Below are 25,775 nucleotides of genomic sequence, written 5' to 3'. Positions count from 1 at the left end.
AAGTGGAGGATTACTTCTCTGAGTCCAGCTCTGCTCGGCTACATATGAGTAGTAAAGTGAGAGAAGGTTTCAGTCATCAGTAGGTGAACGGAAAAATAATCAGACAAGAGCTAATTAATGAAGATGCTCGATAAGATTTGACATCCTGAATGTAGGTCTGTGTTTCTGTCTTGTTTGTTTGTTAGTCTTTTTAACATCAGCATGCTGAATGTAAATGGGGCTGGAGTAAAAAGAGCTGAGCTGTACCAGCTGATGAAGAGTAGAGTAGATGTTTCTGCAGGAGACTCACAGTTTCAGAGTGAGAGGAGGAGGTGGAGCGCCACTAGTGGGGGGTATCCTCTTCTCTAAGAACTTTGCACCAGTGTCTTCTGAAGTAGAGCAAGTGGTGGAGGGCAGGCTGATGCTGTTGAGGGCATATTTATGAATGTGTATGATCCAACAGCAGGAGCTGATCAATTGCAGTTTTAATGCTTTAGCTAAAGTTGATTTATTTTTAGGAGATTTCAATTGTACTGAAAATGCTTTTATAGACACAAATCACTTGGAGCCTCACAGTGCATCACAGCGTGCACTGAAGCAGCTACTGGACGCTCATGATTTAGTGGGTGTGTGTTAATAAAAGACAATATACCTGGGCTGGCACCAGAGGGAATTCAATATCCATGGCTAGGTTAGACCTGTTTTATTGTTTTAAACACCATTTTAACATCTTTGAAAAGTGCAGAATGATGCCTGTTGCTTTTACTGATCACTATCTGATTATTTGTTATGTTTAAATCATAAATATAAAATCCAGAATTGCATACTGGCATTTTAACACAACTTTATGATATGATTCTTGTTTTGGAGATGTTCTTAAGTTTTTTTGGAGAGGTTTTAGGAGCATGCTGGTCTGAAGCAGAATGGACAGTGCAGGGTTATTCATGCTCTGTGTTCTGCTGCTGGACAGGAAGTCAAATGAGAGTGGCCATCTAAGTGTTGTCTTCTCCTACAGGATTATAGAGAGTGCAGGGTGTAATCGATGACACCATCAAAGCTCCCCTAGGAGAACATGAGGGTGAGAATATAAATCACAAATCCTTTCATAGCATTAACATTCAGGTATTTGATCATATCATATTTAAAATGACAATTTAGTTTGTCTTGTATTTATAGAATTTCTGTTCAATGGTGTCTGGTGTTATACAGTCAGTAACTGACGTGCACTGCACTGCTCATGTTACAGTAACATTACTCAGTAAGATGTGAACACAGATGATGTTATTCCATCCAGTTTGTCCAATCCTCTTCAAATGTTGTACGTTTGATCAGAGTCCTGGCCTGAAGACATCGACATGCCAATATTCGGTTTAAGTTATAGGGACATACATTAGGGCCCACCTACTGGAATAAGGAGGTACTGCTGTTGTCACAATCTTCATTCCGTTTACATACATTTTTCATGGTCTGGTCTGCAAGTTTTACATGGCAGCATGTTCTCACTCATTGGCCGATGTTCGATGGTAGTGTCAGCACGTCGCCATCAATCTGCCTGTACCCCATGGTGCACAGGGGTGTGAGGGCCTGTTGCACATTGCTTTCAGATTTAACTACTAATATTATTATTATCATCTAGTTATTAATCCAACAACGTCAGACGTATCTGAAAACACTTGAATGAACCACCAGGCTGCACTAAAAACAAACCTTTGACAAGATGTATTAATGTTGTAATGACACAGGTGAATAATCTGGATCATCATCACAGGCTTTACACTGAGAAATCACATGACTGAATCTGAGCAACATACTGAAAGCCCATTCAAATCCTACTGTCACTAAGTGGCTCTTTGAGCGAGACAGAATATTGTTGATGATGCAGACCAAGACGTGATGACAGACCTGAATGTAGTCCAGTCCCTTAAGTTACTGAAGTTACTTTACATTTACCTGGCAAAGGAATGTCACCACATCGCCATGGTGACGCTGTTAACCCTAATCCTCATGATTTTCTAAAAGAAGCATCATCAACCTGAGCCAGGACCAATCAAACAATAATCAATCAGAAACATGAATATATCAATCAGAAATAATAATCAATCAATTAGAAACAATAATCAATCAATCAATCAGACACAACAATGGATCAATCAGAAACAATAATCAATCACACTGCATCGTGGTATCAGCTGATCGTGAACTATGATCACTGACTGCTTGATATACAATATGTCTACTAAGTTGTTTTAATAGTTTAACTCTTGTAGAGTTAAGAACAGAGGAAGTCACACCTTGTTAAAGATCTATGAGACAAATATGGGCTGTACTGATCAAATTTGATTGAATCATCAAATCATCACAAGGACGGAGCTACCATCCATGGAGGCCCTCTACACCCTGCGTTGTAGGAAGGGGGCTCACAGGATATTAAAAGACCCCCATCACCCAAGCAACAAACTCTTCTGTCTGCTGTCGTCTGGCAGACGGTACCGCAGCATCCGGACCAGGACCTGAGGACTCAGGGACAGTTTTATCCCACAGGCTATAAGACTGTTGAACTCCTGAGCTCTGTGAAGGTCACTACATCTATTTATAGCAACATATTCATGTATACATTATAATATTCATACACACAAAGAACTATATTTATTTATTTAGTTTATAATTATTCTCATTCTGTTACTTCTTTCTATTCGTCATATTTCTAAGCTACATGAAAATATAATGAGTGCAATAATTCATATCTGTTCATACCTCCCCATAACTGCTGCTAAATCCTGACTGCACATGTTGATATTTCACCTTAGCACCTTACAATGTTTTATTATGTTTATTGGCACCTTATAATGTTTTATTTTATTTTTTGCACTACTTCATGACATATGGTATTTGTATTTTTAGTTACTCTTATTTTATTATTTTTCTGACACCTTTACATGTTGAGCTGCTTGAGGTGCCTGGGATTTAAGATTTTCATTGCTAACATGTAGATGTTGAGATGACAAATAAAACCTTTGAACCAAAAGCAATAATCATTGGCTTTGATCAATGACTGATAAACAGTTTGGCCAGTAAAGTGACGTCATAGAAAGTCCCCCCCCCCCCCCCCCCCCCCGCAACCACGCCCCTTCCCGCAACTATCCATACAGCTTCAACAACACGGAAACACATCAGCCTTCAAAATAAAAGTCATACATGACGCTGCTTTTTGTTGTGCTTTTGTTATATATACATATTTTTTATTTATATATATTACCTAACTAACACGCACACCCAGACACACACACACACACACATATATATATATATATATATATATATGTGTGTGTGTCTGGGTTAGGTTAGGTTTCTTTATTAGTACCCGAGGGTATATTTGTTGTGCAGACAGGGTACAGCAAACCATGGAAACACACCACAATACAACATTAGTTAAAGAGAGGGCATCACAACCTTATCAATTCATAAAAAACACAACACAATAACGCACACAGCACAGAACATAGTACAGCTACGATTCACTATATAAATATATATATATACACTTATATACTTCTACAAATAATGAAAGTTACAATAATAATAACGACAGTGATTATGAGAGTGATCATTTTAATCATGGCGCAGTTGTGACATTACTTTTTCACTCGTGAAAAGATAACGGACTAATAGATTTTATTTTGTCATCGGTAACCGGAAGTGCAGTGGATAACGTCGTGTCCCTGACAGATCGATGTCCTCCGCGGTGACTGAGCCGAAGTTTTCCGAGTGAGTTCGGAACTAGTCGTGTTCGCAGTGAAAGGTTGTTCAGTTCGTGTTTGTTCGAGTAAAGTCGAGTAAAGTCGAGTTACTTCGTGTTTGTTCGTCCTCTTCGGAACTTTCCATCGTCTCCAGCCGGTTTTAACGGGACCCGCTGCCGGAGACGCGGGTTTGAGGAGCGGCTGACCCGGTGTAGCAGTAAGCGGGACGAGCTGGAGCCCTGAGCCGCCTCTGGCTTCCGCTGCTCGGTTGCTTTAACTCACTTTGTCGTTAGAATCGTGTGGACGCAGAGTAAAATGGAGACTGCGAGCTAACGGACCAACTGTGGAAGCTCAGAGTCTGTTTCCTGCTTCCTGTGAACGGTTCTGCGGCTCCAACTCCACCCTCCAGCGGCTCAGGATGTCGACAGAGCCCGCTAACTTCAGCCTCCTCCACCGGACCTGTAAGCTGGTGGTGCTGCTGTGTCTCCTCCACATCTCCATCACCGTCGTCTTCTACGTCCGCTCTCTGGATATCCGGTTGGCCTTCGTCCAGAACCAGCAGTCCCACGTAAATGTCACGGAGCGGAACCAGTTCACATTCAGAACCGGGCCGGCCGAGGCCGTGACCCCGAAAGGCGAACCCGGGAAGGGCCATCCGCAGAGCGGGGTGCAGGAGGCAGAGGATCCGGTGAAGAAGCTGGATAAATGCCCCGAGACTTCACCTCTGCTGGGTGAGACCGCCGAGCACCTCCACTGGTTCTACACTTTTACTCTGAAAACTAAAAAACAACCAAAACGGTGACATGTTTGAAAAGTTCTCATTACCACGACCTGTCACTTTGATAACAACAAGGTATTTATACACAAGCTTCTTTACTGTGGAACACACAGTACACCAAGTACACACAGAGGAACACAGAAGAACACACAGTAGAACACACAGTACACCAAGTACACACAGTAGAACACACAGTGGAACACACAGAGGAACACAGAAGAACACACAGTAGAACACACAGTACACCAAGTACACACAGTAGAACACACAGTACACCAAGTACACACAGTAGAACACACAGAGGAACACACAGAAGAACACACAGAGGAACACACAGAAGAACACACAGTAGAACACACACAGTACACCAAGTACACACAGTAGAACACACAGAAGAACACACACAGTGGAACACACAGTGGAACACACAGTGGAACACACAGTGGAACACACAGAGGAACACAGGGGAACACACACAGTACACTAAGTAGAACACACAGAAGAACACACAGTAGAACACACACAGTACACCAAGTACACACAGAGGAACACAGAAGAACACACAGTAGAACACACAGTACACCAAGTACACACAGTAGAACACACAGTGGAACACACAGTGGAACACACAGAGGAACACAGAAGAACACACAGTAGAACACACAGTACACCAAGTACACACAGTAGAACACACAGAAGAACACACACAGTGGAACACTCACAGTGGAACACACAGTAGAACACACAGAATAACACACAGTAGAACACACACAGTGGAACACACAGAAGAACACACAGTAGAACACACACAGTACACCAAGTACACACAGTAGAACACACAGTAGAACACACAGAAGAATACACACAGTGGAACACACAGTGGAACACACAGAAGAACACACACAGTGGAACACACAGAAGAACACACAGTAGAACACACACAGTATACCAAGTATACACAGTAGAACATACAGTAGAACACACAGAAGAACACACACACAGTGGAACACACACAGTGGAACACACACAGTGGAACGCACAGTGGAACACACAGTGGAACACACAGTGGAACACACAGTAGAACACACATTGGAACACACAGAGGAACACACACAGAGGAACACACAGAAGAACACACACAGAGGAACACACAGAAGAACACACACAGAGGAGCACACAGAGGAGCACACAGTGGAGCACACAGTGGAGCACACAGTGGAACACACAGTGGAACACACAGTGGAACACACAGAAGAACACACAGTAGAACACACACAGTATACCAAGTATACACAGTAGAACATACAGTAGAACACACAGAAGAACACACACACAGTGGAACACACACAGTGGAACACACAGTGGAACACACAGTAGAACACACAGTGGAACACACAGAGGAACACACACAGAGGAACACACAGAAGAACACACACAGAGGAACACACAGAAGAACACACACAGAGGAGCACACAGTTGAGCACACAATGGAGCACACAGTGGAGCACACAGTGGAGCACACAGTGGAACACACAGTGGAACACACAGGGGAACACACAGTAGAACACACACAGTACACCAAGTACACACAGGGGAACACACAGTGGAACACACACAGTGGAACACACAGTGGAACACACACAGTGGAACACACAGTGGAACACACACAGTGGAACACACAGTGGAACACACAGTGGAACACACAGTGGAACACACAGTAGAACACACACAGTACACACAGGAGAACACACAAGAGAACACAACAGGGGAACACACACAGTGCGCCAAGTGCAACACACAGTGGAACACATAGTAGAACACACAGTAGAACACACAGAGGAACACACAGAGGAACACACAGAAGATCACACAGAAGAACACACAGAAGGACACACAGAGGAACACACAGAAGAACACACAGTAGAACATACAGAAGGACACACAGAGGAACACACAGAGGAACACACAGAGGAACACACAGAAGAACACACAGTAGAACATACAGAAGGACACACAGAGGAACACACAATGGAACACACAGTAGAACACACAGTAGAACATACAGAAGGACACACAGAGGAACACACAATGGAACACACAGAAGAACACACAGTAGAACATACAGAAGGACACACAGAAGAACACACAGTAGAACATACAGAGGAACACACAGAGGAACACACAGAGGAACACACAGTGGAGCACACAGAGGAACACACAGAGGAACACACAGAGGAACACACAGTAGAACATACAGAAGGACACACAGAGGAACACACAATTGAACACACAGAGGAACACACAGAGGAACACACAGAGGAACACACAGTAGAACACACAGAAGAACATACAGAAGGACACACAGAGGAACACACAGTAGAACACACAGAAGAACACACAGAGGAACACACAGTAGAACACACAGAAGAACATACAGAAGGACACACAGAGGAACACACAATTGAACACACAGAGGAACACACAGTAGAACACACAGAAGAACATACAGAAGGACACACAGAGGAACACACAATTGAACACACAGAGGAACACACAATTGAACACACAGAGGAACACACAATTGAACACACAGAGGAACACACAGAGGAACACACAGTAGAACACACAGAAGAACATACAGAAGGACACACAGAGGAACACACAATTGAACACACAGAGGAACACACAGTAGAACACACAGAGGAACACACAGTAGAACATACAGAAGGACACACAGAGGAACACACAGTAGAACACACAGAAGAACATACAGAAGGACACACAGAGGAACACACAGAGGAACACACAGAGGAGCACACAGAGGAACACACAGAGGAACATACAGAAGGACACACAGAGGAACACACAGTAGAACACACAGAAGAACATACAGAAGGAACACACAATTGAACACACAGAGGAACATACAGAAGGACACACAGAGGAACACACAGTAGAACACACAGAAGAACATACAGAAGGAACACACAATTGAACACACAGAGGAACACACAATTGAACACACAGAGGAACACACAGAGGAACACACAGAGGAACACACAGTAGAACACACAGAGGAACACACAGTAGAACACACAGAGGAACACACAGAGGATCGATGTGTGACCAGCATCAGACCACTAACATTTCACAAGATTATTGAAGAACAGGCTCATTTAGCTTGTAAATGTAAATATGTATTTTCCTTTCATGTTCCTTTGATCAATCCAGACCATGAATGATTCATTCAGGTGATGTGGCGCTGACGTTTTGTCTTTGTCCTTTTTTCTTTAGGTCACCTTAATTTCCACACTCCTTATTAGCACTTAGAATGTACAGGGGAACATCCAGCAACACGTCCTGACTTTTTATGAACGGATGAATGAGTGAGTGAGACAGCGTCTCCGGTTGCTGCATTTAAGTCTACCGCTCTTTGATCCTCCCAATATTTGCTGATACGCAGTAAAGACAATGACTCAAACCCTCCAATATCTCAGCCGTTCCATCAGATACAGCCTCAGAGTAAATGTTTTCACATACCGATGCTGTTGGGTAGTTTTTTAGTTATACAACTGTCAAATGCACAACACACAAAGTTCCAGTAAGTCCATCAGAAATACTGTCGACTTTAAGTTTTTTCACTTTTTGTGATCCTCAACTTTAAAACTCAAACTCATAATTATTATTTTTCTTAACAATATGTCTATTGAGTTTCATCTTTACCTAGACATACAAAGGTATAAACATAACCTGGACAACAAGTGTAACAAAAACCAAACAGCTGATAACAACCACAGACAATAAATGCACAAAAAACAATAGTAAAATTAAATTAAATAAAACATCACAAATTATATTGACATAATATAAACAAAATAACTTTTCACCATGGTCTGATCCCTTCTTAAAGGATATATTTGGGACAGTGTCACAAGCCAAGGCCGACATCTCTCTCACACACTAGTTGAATTACTCCCCTCATCTGTCACTAGTCCAAGAACGGTCCCCAAACCTCTTTGATAGTATCATGTCCACCCATAACCATATGTGTTATTTTTTCCATTGTTCGGTAAGAAGACATTTCTCTAAGCCACTGACCCAAACTCATAATTAAATGGGCCACTGAGGCACCTGAGGAGAGAAAGTCCATTGTCCAGGCAGGTGCCACATTTTGTGTGGTTTTTCCATTTTTTGCAAACAAACAAAACCAAAATGACGTCTGCCGTCTCTTTTGCTCTTGTAAAAAAAAGTGAACCCCTCAGTGCCTGGCTGCTGATGCAGCCTAATCATATAAATTATATTATATTATGTTCATAAAGACTTTGTGCAAACATCCTGAACACCTTCATAAAAACTTTTACAAACTTCATACAAAACTTCATAAAAACAAATGTCCTGAAAAATGTCCCTAAAGTGTCACAAAGGGTGAACCAGTAAATAAATCGGTATGTGTACGTTCCTTGTGTCACTACAACCCAATGTCAACACACACACACACCTAAATCCTGCAGTGTTTGTGTGGCAGAGCCTTTGCACAGCAGTGGTTAGATCTGAATAAACACACAGAACACAGAGGTTCTTCATTCCCTCTGATGAGAATCTACATCAATCAATCAATCACATTTTATTTGTATAGCCCATATTCACAAATCAGTATTTGTCTCATAGGCTTTAACAAGCTGTGACATCATCTGTTCTTAACTCAACAAGAGTCAGGGAAAACTTCCAAAAAAGAACGTAGAAACCTCAGAGAGACACGTGAGGATCCGTCTCCCAGGACGGACACAAGTCCAGTAGATGTGAACTGAGAACATCAGAGAAATAGTAGTTACAGCACTGGTTAGAGTAAACAGTTTGAAGCTGGATGGAAGGTGAATGAAGTGAGGAGTTATTGTCAGTAATGGTCGAGTATCTGAGGAGACATATTGTTTATCAAGCAGTCTTGTTGTGATCATAGTCCACGTTCAGGATCCACCATTAGAATCCATCATCATGATCCACTGCTGCCATCAGGATCCACCTCAGCTGCCGCCTTAATCATGGTCCACCACTACGATCAGAAGCCAGCACGATACAGGATCCGCCATTATGATCATGATCTCTGATTCGCGATCCACCATCATGATCCATGATGTGGCTGCAGTCGCGGCCCTGGATCTGTTAACAATAAGGCACAGGGACTCCGGGGAAGAAGTCAAGTCAATAACATGTATTGATGAGACATTCATTTATTTGATGTGATAAGGAGAGAGGAGGAGCTGAGAGAAGCTCCATGTGTGATGTGTTCCTCCACATTCTAAACCTACAGCAGCAGAACCCAGAGCTGATCTAAGACGAGTCTGGACCAGCTCTAACTATAAGCTTTATCATTAAGGAAGGTTTAAAGCCGACTCTTAAACACTGAGAGGAGGTCTGCCTCCTGAACTGAACCTGAGATGATTCCACAAAAAGGAGCCTGATGCTGAAAGCTCTGGCTCCTCCTCAACATTTAGAGACTTGAGGGACAAGTAAGTCTGAATCCTGGGAGCACATGGCTCTAGTGGTGATATGGTACTTTGAGCTCTTTGATGGTGTCATATTATTAATGTAGGTGAGGAGGAGGATTTTAAATTCATCTGGTGGGTCTCTGAAGACCAGTCAGTGGGCGGAGCTTTTCATACAGTTTGATCTCTTATCTCCAACTGAATCTGGAGCAGGTCAGCTGTTCAGCATAAGTTACCGTGGTGATTTACCCCAATAACAAGGGAACAAGCTTCGTAGGAATGAAACTGAAGTTAACCTGATAACCACAAATCCTGCTTCATGGGACAGACCTCTGGTCTGATGTGGTTTCTGGAGTTCAGTGACCTGAAGTAAAGTTGTCTTAGTTTGACCAGTTATGTTTGTTTTTCTGACCGAGGTCCATGTTTTCTCAGCTGACACCTAGACACGCATGCATTCACACACACACACACACACAAGCCTTTTTCAGACATGTTCTACAGAGGATCTCTGGAGAATTTAGTTCGTTTTTTCTTCACAGTCTTTCTCACAACAACGCAGCAGGAGATTCTTTGCTCAGACTCGTTCACAACAAAAACACAACCTCTGCACGATTCAGGTGAAGGCTGGTAATGAATTCTGCTGCAGAGATCATCAGAGTGTTTTTGTTTACGTCACATCAACAGTGTCGTCGTCTCTTATCACCACAAACTCTCTTGACATCTTCGTTGTGTTTCGTGTGTGTGGCTAAACTTTATCACCAGGAGATATTTGTTGTCTTTTTGTTTTGTTTTCTTTCATTTTTGCATCTGTCATGTGTTAGAAGTGTAATCAACCCCCCCACTCTCTCGCTGTGAATCCAGTGGAGGATCCTTTGCCGTGTTCTCACATCGACTCCTCTGGACTTTCTGCAGACTTTAGGCTAGAGGCCAGGTGGAGAAATTTCAGTGCCACTTGCTGAGACGTTTGTGTTCACACATGCAGCTCATCCGGAGAAAATCTGGAGTATCTGTGGAGCTCAGTTTGTCTGAGAGCAGTCTGAGTGAGGGCCTGTGTGCGAGTATTTACTCTGCCTTGCTCCCAGACTCAGGGCAGAGGAGGCGACATGACTCAATTTACAGAGACACACTAGCTATGTAGATGTTTGGAGCACCGGTGAAACCAAAGAACATTTTAGTCACTCTAACCCTCACCCTAACCCTTTGGACACATTATGGAGCCCTGAATCAGATTTTTTAAATCAGATCATTTAATCTGATGTTAGCGACGAGGATGCTGGTGATGTCATCAGCTGAAGTGTTGTCACATGATTCTGTGGTTGCATGTGAAAGTTGAGTCACCACTGAGACAATCTCTAGACCAGAGGGCTGTGTTTGTGTGTATGTTCTTTATTGTGTAGTAAATGTTTGTGCGGATGAAGGTTGTTGATCTGAGATCAGTTTTTGTGTCTCCACCATGTGTGTCTGAGTGTATTTAATTATGTGATTGTTGTGTAGTTTGGAGCTAAAGAACAGATTACCTGTTGGATGTAGTTCAGGTGTTGTTTACTCTGGTGTTGGTGTGTGTTCTCAGTGGGTCCTCTGAGGGTGGAGTTTACCACGTCCGTCAGTCTGGAGGAGATAACGAAGAGCAACGCCAACCTGCGGCCGGGTGGACGCTTTAAACCCAAAGACTGCGAGGCGCTGCAAAAAGTCGCCATCATCATCCCGTTCCGCAAACGCGATGAACACCTGAAGTACTGGCTCTACTACCTGCACCCCATCCTGCAGAGACAGCAGCTTGACTACGGAGTATACGTCATCAACCAGGTACAGTGTGATGTCAACATGTCAGATGCTGCTTTCACTCATGCACTGAACTCCGCAGTTCCTCTCTATTCTCTCTGGAGGAGGTGCATGTGTGAATGCAAATGTCAGAGTGAGATGCTCCGCAGTGTCTGTGGACTTTCTCCCCCTGACTTCCTGTGGAAAGTCTGGGGGAGATGCATCATTACCATGGAGTGGAAACACAAGTAAACGTGGCTCTTTGCTCCCCTCTTGGCTCTTTTCAATGTTTTGTTGCAAACAACAGACAGAAGTGAAAAGTCAAAAGAGTGAAGGGACAGTCAACTACACAGAGCTGTTTTATTTTGCTAAATAATGCTCAGGTGATGTATTGTTCCTGAAGGAGTGAGTATGAGAAAAGAATAGAATAGAATGCCCTTAATGTCATCACACAAAAATTACAGCAGCTACCACTGAAAGAAAAAAAAAGAAATAAAATATAACAATGAAATAAACATGTTTACTGGACGTTAAAAACTATACAAAATAATGCAAAGAGAGGTGCAAGAGGAGGTAGTTGTGGTTGATTGTAGTGTAAAGTAGGTAGTTAAGAAGTTACAAAGTAGGTAGTTACGGTTGGAATGTATAGTTATTTTATTAAGTTCAGTGTTATGACAGCCCATGGATAGAAGCTGTTACTCAGTCTATTTGTTCTGCATTTTAATGACCTGAGCCGCTTCCCAGGAGGCATCAGGATAAGCAGAAAGCTGTTACCTGTGTCCTCCTGCTTCTGTGATGCTTCTAACCCTTTCTCTTAAATCGGCAATTAAAGCCTTATATCCTTATATATAGCCTTATATCTTATGTTGTCATTTAGTCTGTATGAAATGTTATTGAGGGTATTAACTGCCTGTAGAAATAACAGCAGGATACATTTTACAATAACCTTGCAATTGACTGCACTGCATGCACTTGTATGTATGCGCATGCATGTGACATGTTAACTCCTGGACTGGTGCGCATCGGAAAATAGGGCTTCCCCATAGGTGTAATTCAAACCCTGTGGTGTTCAGGTGTGGACTCAATGACCTCAGACTTAATGAGCTCATAATAAACACACTTATTGTACTGAGGCAAGACACACACACACACACACACACACACACACACACACACACACACAAACATACTGCTGCAGTGCAGTCAGTCGTAGCTGAGACTTCTGGGAGCTGCTGAGACCTCAGGCATTTGAACCAAATGGCAAACACATGATTTTACTGCATGTAAATAGCAGCCAACAGGAGGAAGACGTCATGATTATTAAATACATGAAAGTTTTTATCAATCAATTCATGTTGGAACATTTGATCAGTTCATCGATGGTTAGTCAATGGACACGAAATTCATGTTGATTAATAATGTTCAGCTGTAACATATTTTCTGATGTTCATGAAGAACCAGTTTTATTTCCTGTGTTCTGTGGCATCTCTGCAGCGCTATCAATAGAAGAAATATGAAAAAAATCTAAAAGAGTTGAGTTTACAGAACAACTTTAATGTAATAAATTATAAAATATATATAAAATGATATGGACACTTTGGCGTTTGTCAGCTTCATTATTTAAAAAGCTCACAAACGGATCGACTGATGGACAACGATGAGCTGAAACTGAAAAGCAGCAGACGACATATTGTAATTTAACACCAGCTGATGTTTGAGCTGTCGTCACCTGCTACTTCTGTAAATAAAGATTTTACAGTCAAACACCAGGAACCTGTTTACCTTTAACAGACGAGGGAGTGCTACACGATCTGCCTTAAACCACCTGCTTACCCCAAAGACAGTCGAAATGAATCTGGCAACAAACCGCTATCGTCCTCAGTATCACAGCTCTAACGTTGAGAATTAGACACAAAATACATTAGTTTGTATTTTTAGTTAATATCTGCTGGTCAAGTGTAATGTTTTCATTGGTTATGGTTGTTTTGCTTTATTATTATTTATTTAGCTTTTCTAAGTGTAGGCATGTGAAATAAACTCCCAGAAAATAAGATGATAAAAAAGATGTTTTACTCAGCAGGGAGCCGCTCTGCATCATTCTGGGGGTTACACAGGTGATTAGTCAACATGTTTTCCTGTTCTGCAGAGACCAGTCAGCAGGTTGCAGATCAGACCATGTTCTGGAGGCGTTGTCATGTTATTTGAACAGTATCAGTGACGGAGGAGTAATGTGACGAAAAGTGTTCACGTGTGAACAACCGAACAGAAATGTGATCCCTGTCAGGTAGAGGGAGCTGCATCCTGCAGGAGACGAGACATCGCACAGATGGAGGTTCTCATAGTTCTGATGTTCATGAAGAAGACCATCACCGTTTATTTAACCAGATCCAAAAATAACGGTGTTCTGTTGGAATGTTCTGTCCTTTCTTCGTAACTGGATCATCTGGATCTGTTGTTAAACGTCAGCCAGGGCTATGATTGTAACTGCGTTACTCCCAGGAGCAAAAACAATGTTGACGGTGCAAGTTGCACAAGTACATCTACAGGGTTTTTCCTGACTGAAACTTAGGCAGGTGGTGTAATTGGGTTGTAGTTATCAAGTAGTCCCCTTACAGTGTTTTGGGTCTTTCATACATGACTGTAACAAAGTTATATTTTACAGTTTTTACTGGCTCTGTCAGTAATTTACTGCCTCTCTCTTTACTGACAAAAATCTATATTTTATGTTTATTGCTGACAATGATAATGAGACCGCTGGTGGAGCCTGGCTGGGCTCTCTGTCTGGAATGAGTAGGAAGGAAAAAGAGAGAGGGATAAGGCTCACACACACACACACACACACTGAATAAGAAGGCTCTGTGATCTCTAGAACACTGGAAAAATGATTTATTGTCATCAAATACTGGGCTGGTGGAGAGGAGCGCTCGGTCCGTGTGACTCTAGCCGGGCTGGAGTCACTCTGACTTGGCCAGTGGAGCTGGTGCGAGGTGCCTGGCTCTCCCTCCCTCCCTCCTGGGGATGGTTGAAAGGGGCGCTCGCTCCGTGTGGCTCTACCCAATACTCGATAACAGGAGCTCACACATCATGCAACAATTAAGATATTATCGTAAACGATAAATATCGCACCCCCCTACTCTCTCTGTGTCTAACATGTTGCTTTATCTCTGGGGTGAGACACAGCCCTACAGCTGGATCAGCAGATGTGAGACAGATGTTCTGGTTTCATCATGTCGTCCATCTTTATCTACAGTTTCTGGTACCACCTCATGTTCCTGGGATCACATGATCAACAGAGCATGCTAAATGAACATATCAGGTTATGTGGATGATCAGGATCAAGTTTGTCTTGATCCAGTAAACTAGCTGTGTTTGGTTCCAGTCTTAGTCACGTGACCCAGATTCAAACGACTCTAAACTCTTCTTCTCTTAAAGTTTTCTTCTTCCTCTTCTTACAGCTTTGTTTGTGTGTTTGTTTGTGACTGACTTACAGTTGTTCTCTCTCTTGTCTGTGTCCTTCCTCCTCCTCTTTCTCCTCACCCTGCTTCTCACATTGCCACCCTACGCCCTCCCCCCACTGCATGTTAGGCATTTCTGACCAATGGCTGTGGTCGCTGGAGACACTGGGACCCACCTCCTGCTGTGTCTCAGCCAATAGCAGCTGGAGTTGTCTGAGAGGTTCGCACTGGTAAACGTGCTTCTTCCTTCTTTTTTCTTCTGCTCATGTGTTTCTGTCGACAGGATATGATCTGCAGTTTAACTTCCTGTCACTCTCTACATGTTAACTGTGTGTTAACCACTAGTTAGCTGCAGGTGAACTGCACGGTAACTGCAGTGTTATGTAAATCACATTGGTCAGGTTACCAACCCCAGACTGTGAACTCATCTTAACTAACCTCTTTTCATTGTCACTTTATAAACTCAGAAACATAAACGTCCATAAACTTTCAACTGTGGAAAGAAAAACTCTCTGATAGAAAAAAGGAAATGAGACTTTATGATCAAAAACACTGGACAGGAGACGACTTTGTGACCTGAAGCTCAGGCATCACTCACACTGGGCGTTCACGCCTGTTTCTGATCTGAACACATGTTCAGCTTTGAGTTCCTCAGCTCGCGTAAACATGTTCAGAAATTAAATTTTTTTTTTTTTCAAATCAAAATAACATGGTCGGTTTAGTTCATGATGAAACTGCAAAGGTCAGAGGTCTTCAGCTGAGTGGACGGTCTTTCAAGGCCCAAAGCTGAACATTGGTGATCACATCACTTGAGACAGGTGTGAACACCACATGACCTCCGTCCTGATGAAGTCATGTAACCTCCGTCCTGAATGTGACTTCATTTGTATCTGTCCATTTAGCTGTGGCCCCTGTGTGTTTGTATTTTCTTATTAGACATGTGGAAGTGTCAGTTTACCAACCCCAAGTTGTCCTTGACTGTGTTGGTGTGAATTTATAGACCGCTTCATCCTGATCTCAATCTGTTTCCTCTCTCAGGACGGAGACGAGATTTTTAACCGAGCCAAGCTGCTAAACGTGGGCTACAAGGAGGCCCTGAAGGAGTACGACTACAACTGTTTCGTCTTCAGTGACGTTGACCTGATCCCCATGGACGACCGCAACATCTACAAGTGTTTCAGCCAGCCGCGACACCTGTCCGTGTCCATGGACAAGTTCGGCTTCAGGTAAGTCAATGCTGATAAAGTTTTTAATTCAATTCAAGAGGAGGAGAGAGAGACTAAATATCAGACGTCTCACCTGTGTAAAGGGAACATAAAGACATTTAGGGCCGGGTATCAACTGAACAAGAAAACTTCTAACTTGCTGCAGTATTTAAAATATTAACGTAGCTCTGTCATGATGCTAATGTTGGATGATATATTGTCTCAGATTATATCATTGTGATAAATTATATTATTGTCATCATTTTGAAACCCTTTAATACCACTGATATTATGATAATATTATAGCACAATAATAGTAATAGCAATGAACTTTGAATTCTAAAGAATAAACAGTCTGACATTTGAATTAGAATTAACCCAAAAAATAAATAAAATTGGGGGTGGATCGGACATGGAGTTATACCAGAAATAGTTTTATTAGGACTTTGGTTTTATACACGAGAGCGGCACGGAGCCATAGTGAGCTGCGAACGTGTGCGCGTGCCTGAAGGGCTTCCCTGTCACTCTGAGTGTGGGCGGCATCTAGGGCACAAGAGATGAGATGAGAGAAGCAATGTTGCTGCTGTTCTATGTAAAATGCGTCAACGGTGGGAAAAGGCAATAAAATATAAATATCTTGTTTTTATGAATAGATCATTTAAATGAACATCCATTTTAAACAGACAATAGATTTGAGTCAGGTTCCAGATGCTTGTTGGTCCACTGATGATGATGTCATCAGGTTGATCAGGCTTCCTGTTGACTTCCTGTCATGAGGGGAAAGTGTGTGTGTGTTCAGATAAAGCTGACAGAGACACACTCTGCCTGACTCCTCACTTCCTGTTTCCTGACCACACACACACACACACACACACACACACAGACATACACTTCGTCTCTGGAGCTCACTCAGGTCCTGATCTACTAAGATCCCAAATAAAGAGTGCTAAATTGTGTGTGAATTATAACAGATTCCACGTTTGGTTGGTGGGCGTTTATGGGTGATCTACTAAAAATAATAGCATAAATGATAACAGGTAGAGGCAGTAGTATTTAAATGAGTATTTTGCTTATGTTACTGGTTACTGCCATGGAGCATTACGGAGAGCAGAGTGAAATTTAATGCCATGGAACTGGAAGCATTAGTGGAAGAGGCAAACAAACAAAATGTTCAGCTACAGCAAAGAAATATTAATACAACTCAAAGAGTGTGTGTGAGATAGTAAATGCTGTGGATAAAACAAAAAGAACGACAGATGAAATTAAGATAAGATGGGAGGACATAGGAAAAAAAACTCATTATAAAACCTCGGCAAATGAAACAGGTGGGGGGTGGTGGAAGAGATGCCTCTGACCAATGTTGAGCAGCAGATGCAGTTCACTTTCTGCGGCTCGAGTCGATAGTCGGACCATTGTGGTGCACATCAGGCAGCTGGTCAGCGCTGTATCTGGTCTGACGATGGCCATCAGTGCCCTGGCAAGAGGGATCGAATGGGGTACAGGCAGTGGTGAGGTCTCTTAATACCAAGGTCCCATGGAGCTGGGGCATGGAGAGGGAGGAGCACACCTGAGGAGATGAACGCACTGAAAACAAGCACAACATGCGAAAAAGAAAACCCCCAGCTAAAAATGTAATGTTGGCAAAAAGAGGAAAATATGAAGACATGATGAATTTCATTTTTACTTGAAGGAAATGATGGCTGTGAATACTCAGTTTTGTTTGGCTGCAGCCATCTGTGTGTAACGCTGTGCCGATTAGCACCATTTGAATTTCCCTACGGGGATTAATAAAGTACTTCTGATTCTTTCTAACGTGCTAAATATAGACGCAGTCACAACCACAGCAATTAGTTTCAGTCTTTGTAAATCACAATGCGAGTGCTAAATGAAAGTATTTGCATCTACTCCTCCCAATATTTTACACAATCGGGTAGAAACGCCTGATATTGCATATTCATTTAGGCAAATAATACTAAATGGACAGTGTGTGTTATTCCGCATACAATCCTCAGTGCACACCGTTAGTAGATCAGCTTGTATTTTTTTGAAGGCGAAATCAAGTTTGCACATGTTTTTACACGTGCAAACTTTCAGTAGATCAGTTCCTAAATGTCTCAGAGAAAAACTCTGAAACACAGATCACGTGATCACGTCTGCTGGTCATGTGACACGCTGTTGTAAACAGGGAGCAGATTGTCTGCTCTGTAGTTCGACTAGGCAACATGGTGGAACTGTTATTGACAGTAAGAGTTTGCAACGCTTTGTATTCACTGCTGCTAGTCCAGTCATGTGACTGATAAGAACCAATCAGGAAGATAACATCTGCATCATCATTTACAAAAGTCTCAGTTTCTGTTCGTCCAGATTAAAACACAACCCCAGAGTTTTCAAACTCAAACAAGATCAGCAGCGTTTCAGACTCAACTGTGTGTGTTTTTCAGGCTGCCATATAACCAGTACTTTGGAGGAGTCTCATCGATGAGTAAAGAACAGTATCTGAAGATCAACGGCTTCCCTAACAACTACTGGGGCTGGGGAGGAGAAGATGATGACATCTACAACAGGTACAAATGTGAAACTGTTCAACTAACATGCTAACATGCTAACATCAGCCTCTTAGCTGCTGTGTTTCCTCAGGTTCGCTCTGATGCAGCATCAAAAAGTAACCACACTCATCTTTTCATCTCACCATCATCCTGTCATCACTCTCTCTCTCTCTGCTTCACTGCATTTGAATCTTTGTTTGACCAATTGGATCTTTTATTCAGGAAGTGTGATTGTAAAAGTTGGCTCTATATATGAAAGTGTTCCTCTTTGTTACATTAGTGAGAGAATTGAAAATATAATTAGTTCAGATTTTTCAGCCCTGTTTTTAAATGAGATATTGGGTTGTTACTTATTAAGAATGAAGGTTTGTGTTTATATATTTACTTTATTTATTAATATATTATATACATATATATAATTATTAACGTTTTTATTTGGATTGAAGAATTTATGACACTAGATTAAATAAAGAATCTTTGGGGAAAAAAAAGTCTCTCTCTCTCTGTCCGTCTCTCTCTCTCCCTCAGTCCCTCTCTGTCTCAGTCCCTCTGTCTCTCTCTGTCCCTGTCGCTCTCTCTGTCCCTCTCTGTCCCTGTCCCTCTCTGTCTCTGTCCGTCTCTCTCTCCCTCAGTCCCTCTCTGTCTCTGTCTGTCTCTCTCTCTCTGTCCCTCTCTGTCTCAGTCCCTCTCTGTCTCTGTCCCTCTCTGTCTCTGTCCGTCTCTCTCTCTCTCTCTCTCTCTGTCCCTCTCTGTCTCAGTCCCTCTGTCTCTGTCCGTCTCTCTCTGTCCCTCTCTGTCTCAGTCCCTCTCTGTCTCTTTCCCTCTGTCTCACTCCCTCTCTGTCTCTGTCCCTCTCTGTCTCTGTCCCTCTCTGTCTCAGTCCCTCTGTCTCTGTCCGTCTCTCTCTCTCTCTCTCTGTCCCTCTCTGTCTCAGTCCCTCTCTGTCTCACTCCCTCTCTGTCTCTGTCTCTCTCTGTCTCAGTCCCTCTCTGTCTCTTTCCCTCTGTCTCACTCCCTCTCTGTCTCTGTCCCTCTCTGTCTCAGTCCCTCTCTGTCTCTGTCTCTGTCTCTCACTCTCTCTGATCAGTGCCTCACATGTGAAACTCACTGTTGGAAATGTAATGTGGAAGAATCCCTGTGAGGAGTAGGTTTATATTTATGTTTCTGTCTGGTGGTCTGGTTTTGGTTCTGGTCTGCTACTGTTTGTTACTGTTACTGTTTTTTTGTACTGGTCAGGTAGTGTTAATTGTGCTGGTTTTGTAGAGGTGCTGGTAGTAGGGCTGGCCTGGGTCTGGTGCTGGTCCTAGTTGTAGTTTTTGTCTTATAGTGGCGCTGGTCTGGGTCTGGTATGGTTGCTGGTCCAGCTGCGGTAGTGGTGCTGGTCTGGGACTTGACTGGGTTTGGTATGGTAATTGTTCTAGTTTGTTTTCTGTTCTGGTCTGGTACTCGCCTGGAGCTGTTCTTGTTCTGGTCCGTTGCTAATGTTCTGATATAGGTTCCTGTGCTGGTCTTGTTTCTGTGATGGTTTTGGTTCTGGTCAAGTCCAGGTTCGAGTCTGGGTAAGGCAGGATGACACATCTTTAGCAGACAAGAACAGAACTGGAGCTGAAGCTGGTTCGATCATCTGAGTTCGGAGTCTAATACCTTCACACACTCGCATGTATGACATGTTTGTGTCGTGTATCCAGGTTGGCGTCTAAAGGCATGTCCATCTCCAGGCCCAACGGCGAGGTGGGAAAATGTCGGATGATTCGACACGAAAGAGACAAACAGAACGAGGCGAACCCTCAGAGGTAATGAACCATCAGTGGATCCTCAGTGTGATGTGAACTGCAAAGTGTTTAGATACGCGTCAGTTTGTTTTTTGTCTTTCAGGTTCAACAGAATCGCTCACACCAGAGAGACGATGCACAAAGACGGGATCAACTCTCTCTCCTACAAAGTGGTTAAACTGGACAAGTTCGACCTGTTCACTAAAATCACGGTGGACGTGGGGAAACCGTGAGGCAGAGCAGGAGAGGTCATGTGACCAGCGACTAGACCGATGCAGTGAAACCAAATGCTGACTTTAATCTGTGGCGTCTGCTCTGATGAACAAATGAGCTGGTCTCACTTTTTCTTTTATTCTTTTTATTTTGCACGTTCTGACCGAATAAGGATTTGTGTTGTTGTATTCTCTGCAGGGCCTCAAGGATTGGCTCTGATTGGCCCTGATTGGCCCTGATTGGCCGCTGTCTGTAACCAGCAGCTGCCTCGGTCTGTTGGTCCTACGCTGCTGCGACACATCCCAAACAAGCCTTTTATTTTGAAAATCAGACAATCAGAACAGCAACGATGGGGCTGCTGGGTGAAATGGTCCAGACATTTACTGGTGGGGGATTATGGGTAATGAGCAGGTGGTTTAGATCTGGTCTGATCCTGATTCCTCTGATCTGGATCAAAACCAACATGTTTGTGTGAAGTAATCTGAATTCATGGTTCCACTTACAGATGACCATGTCTCCAGTTCACTGTGATCCAAATTAGATCCAGTTTACGGTTTGGATGTACCTGACTGAGTGATTGTCTAAACTTTAACAGAAACTGATCCCGGATCAGAAACAGGTTTATTCATTATTTGTGGAACCAGTTTCACATCAGATCTAAACACAGTGAGTGTGTGTAATTTTAAAAGTTAATCATGATCAGGTTTGTGATCAATATATTTTATTCAACTCTTTCTCTTCACAAAAATCCCTAAATATTTGTATGAAACCAGTTTATTTAAGTTTCTTAAACTGGACCAGCTCCAGACCAGAGCCTCAGCAGGTCCAGGTTTCAGTCCAGGTTCATTTCAAGTCCAGGTCTGGAACCAGGTCTGGGTCAGTGTTGTATCTGCTGAAGATGTCGACAGTGAATCCATGAAAAATCTACAATCTTTGTAGCTGTTCTTCTTCAGGTGATTGACTGTAGCTGTAAATCTATCTTAAATATTGACTGACTGATTGATTGACTGACTGATTTAGATTGATTGACTGATTGATTGATTGATTGACTGATTTAGATTGATTGACTGACTGATTTATATTGACTGATTGATTGTATCTCTAAGTGTCCTTATCAGAGCTGTTAGAACCAAAGACTTAGGTCAACATGAATGTGATCAGCTGTTCTCATCTCACTATTGATCAATCCGACAAACATACACACTGTGTGTGTGTGTGTGTGTGTTATAGTGCTTGTAAATATCTTGTTTGTTTCTTTAGGAAATCTTTATTCTTTCGTTCACAAATGAATAGATGAGTCGGTTCCTCTCTGGTCATTCAAATTAAGTTCATTAAAATTTGTTTTCGGATGAAGCTTCTTGTGTCATTTGTATTTAATAAAACCAATTTTTAATAAACTGCAGATCAATACTTCAGGTTTCAGCAGCTGATCCCGATCAGCTGAATCCAGACCCTTGCACTTCATTGGACGAGTAGCTTAACGTGTGATTCACGTGTGAATTTCTTGAGGGTGACGGAGCCAGAGCAGTGACGTCACAGAACAACAGAAGTGAGCATCTCATCAGTTCTCACTCTGATGACATCACAGCCTTCGTCATGTGATCTAGGAGCAGCTGGTGACTCGTTTTTCATTCCAGCACCTATCAACAGAGACTGGGCTGTGATTGGCTGAATCTGAGCAGACAGCCAATCACTGACCACTTTGCTGAAGAGGAAAGATCTTTATCTGTCAAAGTGCTGAAATGAAACTGAGCTGCAGATTGATTCACTTTATTCATTTCACAAAATTATAAAAATACATGGACTGTTCCTTTAAACCGCAGTGGAGATATCACAGGGTCCTGGAATAAACAATGACATCACAACCTCCACAGGAGGATCAGACCTGGTGTGACGTGGTCTACAGCGCCCCCTGTTTGACCCTCATGAACAGCTCCCGTCTCTGCAGCGGCGTCATGGTCTCGCAGCTCTGCAGCAGGTTTGCGATGACAAGGGTCTGATGGACGCTGGAGGATCTGACCCAAAGACGACCATTCATTCCGACCACGAGCTCACAGGGGAAGAGCTGCTCCAGGTCGGACCGCACTTCGCTGTGGGGGGACAGCAGCCTGGGGGTTGGACATCTTGGTTTTAATTATTATTGATTGTTGGTAATATTGATGATGTGCGTGTCAGTGCAGCCTTGTTCATTCTCTATCACATGACTTGTGATGTCAGAACATGTGACTGACCTTCTGATGAGTCCCAGAGAGACTCTGAACAACAGCCCGCCCCCTCCAAACACTCCCATCCCATTGGCTCGTCCCGAGCTGCCGATACACGCCAGCTCCGGCTCCATGTCCTTATTGGCTACAATGAACTGAGCGAAGACAAGGTCCCCCACCTGCGCAGGTAAGACACACACAGAACCATCAGTCCCTGGATTCTTGTTCAGCGTCTCACCTGGACCCTCTGCTATCCTCAGCGTCTCACCTGGACGTTGGGTCTGTTCCTCTTAGTGGCTCCTTCAAACGCCAGGTAGGACAGAGATGCCTGTTCACTTCCCCCGAAGTCCACCTTGAAGACATCTCCTGACTTTACAGTGACGATGCCGATGACCGTCTCACCTTTAGCAGGGACGTACTGTGGACAGAGGGACAAAGGTGACTGAGTGAAACTGTTTACCATAACCAAGTCCAACTGGATCTGTTTCTGGATGTGATTCTGGTGGTGGTTCACATTCTGGTTGTGCTTGTGGTTCCAGTTCTGGGTGTGATTCTGGATGTGGTTCTGGTTCTGGTTGTGGTTCTAGTTCTGGGTGTGATTCTGGATGTGGTTCTGGATGTGGTTCTAGTTCTGGTTCTAGTTCTGGTTGTGGTTCTAGTTCTGGATGTGGTTCTGGATGTGGTTCTAGTTCTGGTTGTGGTTCTAGTTCTGGATGTGGTTCTGGATGTGGTTCTAGTTCTGGTTCTAGTTCTGGGTGTGATTCTGGATGTGGTTCTAGTTCTGGTTGTGGTTCTAGTTCTGGATGTGGTTCTAGTTCTGGTTGTGGTTCTGGATGTGATTCTGGATGTGGTACTGGTTGTGGTTCTAGTTCTGGATGTGGTTCTAGTTCTGGTTGTGGTTCTAGTTCTGGTTGTGGTTCTAGTTCTGGATGTGGTTCTGGATGTGGTTCTAGTTCTGGTTGTGGTTCTGGATGTGATTCTGGATGTGGTACTGGTTGTGGTTCTAGTTCTGGCTGTGGTTCTGGCTGTGGTTCTGGTTCTCACCCTCCTCTGCTGACAGTCCATCCAGAAGACGTTGGGCTGTTTATGGCGGAGGATCCCGCTCTTACACACCAGCAGCCGGTCACCGCTCCGCCGCAGCCCCGGGCCACACAGCAACTTCTCCGGCCTGACGGGCTCCGTCAAAGAGATGGTGTCGTCCCCGTCACAGCAGAACTCGTCTCCCGGTAACAGAACCTCTCCGACCCGCTGCTTCAAAGTGGACAACATCGCAGCATGGAGCAGGAAGCGATGTCGGATATAAGGGTGACACACACCGGAAACAGAGTCGGCGGCCATAGAGGGACGGAAGAAACAAGACGTGGTTCCAACATGGTTCCGCTGAACTCTGGTTCCATGGTTCTACCTCAGGACGAGTAAATAAGTAACGAGGTACAAGTACTCAGGATTCAGTTAAAATACATTTTAATGGACGTTGTTTTTCTCCTTTCTGTGGGATGCGATGCTGTGAACAGCAGGTGGCGCCACGACTCCATCACCTCATGTTTCTGACGTTTCTTGTCTTTGTGCTAGAGGTGGCTAAGTAACCTAAACCCAAGACTAACCCTCTAACCTAAACCCAAGATTAACCCTCTAACCTAAACCCAAGATTAACCCTCTAACCTAAACCCAAGATTAACCCTCTAACCTAAACCCAAGATTAACCCTCTAACCTAAACCCAAGATTAACCCTCTAACCTAAACCCAAGATTAACCCTCTAACCTAAACCCAAGACTAACCCTCTAACCTAAACCCAAGATTAACCCTCTAACCTAAACCCAAGATTAAACCTCTAACCTAAACCCAAGACTAATCCTCTAACCTAAACCTAAGATTAATCCTCTAACCTAAACCCAAGATTAACCCTCTAATCTAAACCTAAGACTAACCCTCTAACCTAAACCCACGATTAACCCTCTAACCTAAACCCAAGATTAACCCTCTAACCTAAACCCAAGACTAACCCTCTAACCTAAACCCAAGATTAACCCTCTAACCTAAACCCAAGATTAACCCTCTAACCTAAACCCACGATTAACCCTCTAACCTAAACCCAAGATTAACCCTCTAACCTAAACCCAAGACTAACCCTCTAACCTAAACCCAAGACTAACCCTCTAACCTAAACCCAAGATTAACCCTCTAACCTAAACCCAAGATTAACCCTCTAATCTAAACCTAAGACTAACCCTCTAACCTAAACCTAAGATTAACCCTCTAACCTAAACCTAAGATTAAACCTCTAACCTAAACCCAAGACTAATCCTCTAACCTAAACCCAAGATTAACCCTCTAACCTAAACCTAAGATTAACCCTCTAACCTAAACCTAAGACTAACCCTCTAACCTAAACCTAAGATTAACCCTCTAACCTAAACCCAAGACTAACCCTCTAATCTAAACCTAAGACTAACCCTCTAACCTAAACCTAAGACTAACCCTCTAACCTAAACCTAAGATAGACGTCCTCTTCCTCACCGAGGTGCAGTCTGAAGACATGTGTCTTTAGTCTGTGGTGGAAGACGTGGAGACTTTCTGTCCTGGTGTCAATGTGGAGCTCGTTCCATCATTTAGGAGCCAGGACAGCAAACAGTCTGTTTCT

General features: G+C 43.2%; 2 protein-coding genes and 1 long non-coding RNA gene across 7 annotated transcripts; 1 reads left to right on the top strand and 2 right to left on the bottom strand.

The window, feature by feature from the left end:
* Window positions 1-652: 652 nt before the first annotated feature.
* LOC138411356 (uncharacterized) lies at window positions 653-2,985 on the bottom strand. Its single transcript, XR_011243995.1, has 2 exons — window positions 2,734-2,985; window positions 653-2,489 (listed from the first exon to the last, which is right to left on the bottom strand). It is a non-coding gene; the product is annotated as an uncharacterized lncRNA (long non-coding RNA).
* A 613-nt stretch (window positions 2,986-3,598) lies between these two features.
* On the top strand, window positions 3,599-22,282 carry b4galt1l (DP-Gal:betaGlcNAc beta 1,4- galactosyltransferase, polypeptide 1, like). The gene is made up of 6 exons (XM_069531197.1): window positions 3,599-4,447; window positions 11,548-11,783; window positions 16,232-16,419; window positions 18,840-18,962; window positions 20,633-20,737; window positions 20,820-22,282. Exons 1-6 carry the CDS (start codon window positions 4,135-4,137, stop codon window positions 20,947-20,949), a joined length of 1,095 nt encoding a protein of 364 aa, XP_069387298.1. The 5' UTR covers window positions 3,599-4,134; the 3' UTR covers window positions 20,950-22,282.
* Window positions 16,812-24,486, bottom strand: exosc3 (exosome component 3). 5 transcript variants are annotated; one of them, XR_011243994.1, is made up of 6 exons: window positions 24,178-24,486; window positions 23,402-23,551; window positions 23,161-23,312; window positions 22,815-23,037; window positions 20,589-20,774; window positions 19,436-20,499 (listed from the first exon to the last, which is right to left on the bottom strand). XR_011243994.1 is itself a non-coding variant. In XM_069531200.1 (5 exons), the coding sequence occupies exons 1-4, from the start codon at window positions 24,469-24,471 to the stop codon at window positions 22,830-22,832; spliced, it is 804 nt and encodes a 267-aa protein (XP_069387301.1). In that variant the 5' UTR covers window positions 24,472-24,486; the 3' UTR covers window positions 16,812-17,982; window positions 22,815-22,829. The 5 variants fall into 5 exon arrangements, 4 of the variants coding, with proteins under 4 accessions (XP_069387301.1, XP_069387300.1, XP_069387302.1 ...); XM_069531200.1 differs by lacking the exons at window positions 19,436-20,499; window positions 20,589-20,774 and adding an exon at window positions 16,812-17,982; XM_069531199.1 differs by lacking the exons at window positions 19,436-20,499; window positions 20,589-20,774 and adding an exon at window positions 16,812-17,965.
* Window positions 24,487-25,775: the final 1,289 nt, after the last annotated feature.

Source organism: Paralichthys olivaceus, chromosome 9 (genome assembly GCF_024713975.1).
Source record: "Paralichthys olivaceus isolate ysfri-2021 chromosome 9, ASM2471397v2, whole genome shotgun sequence".
NCBI lineage: Eukaryota > Metazoa > Chordata > Actinopteri > Pleuronectiformes > Paralichthyidae > Paralichthys > Paralichthys olivaceus.
This window is presented reverse-complemented; position numbering and strand designations above follow the sequence as displayed.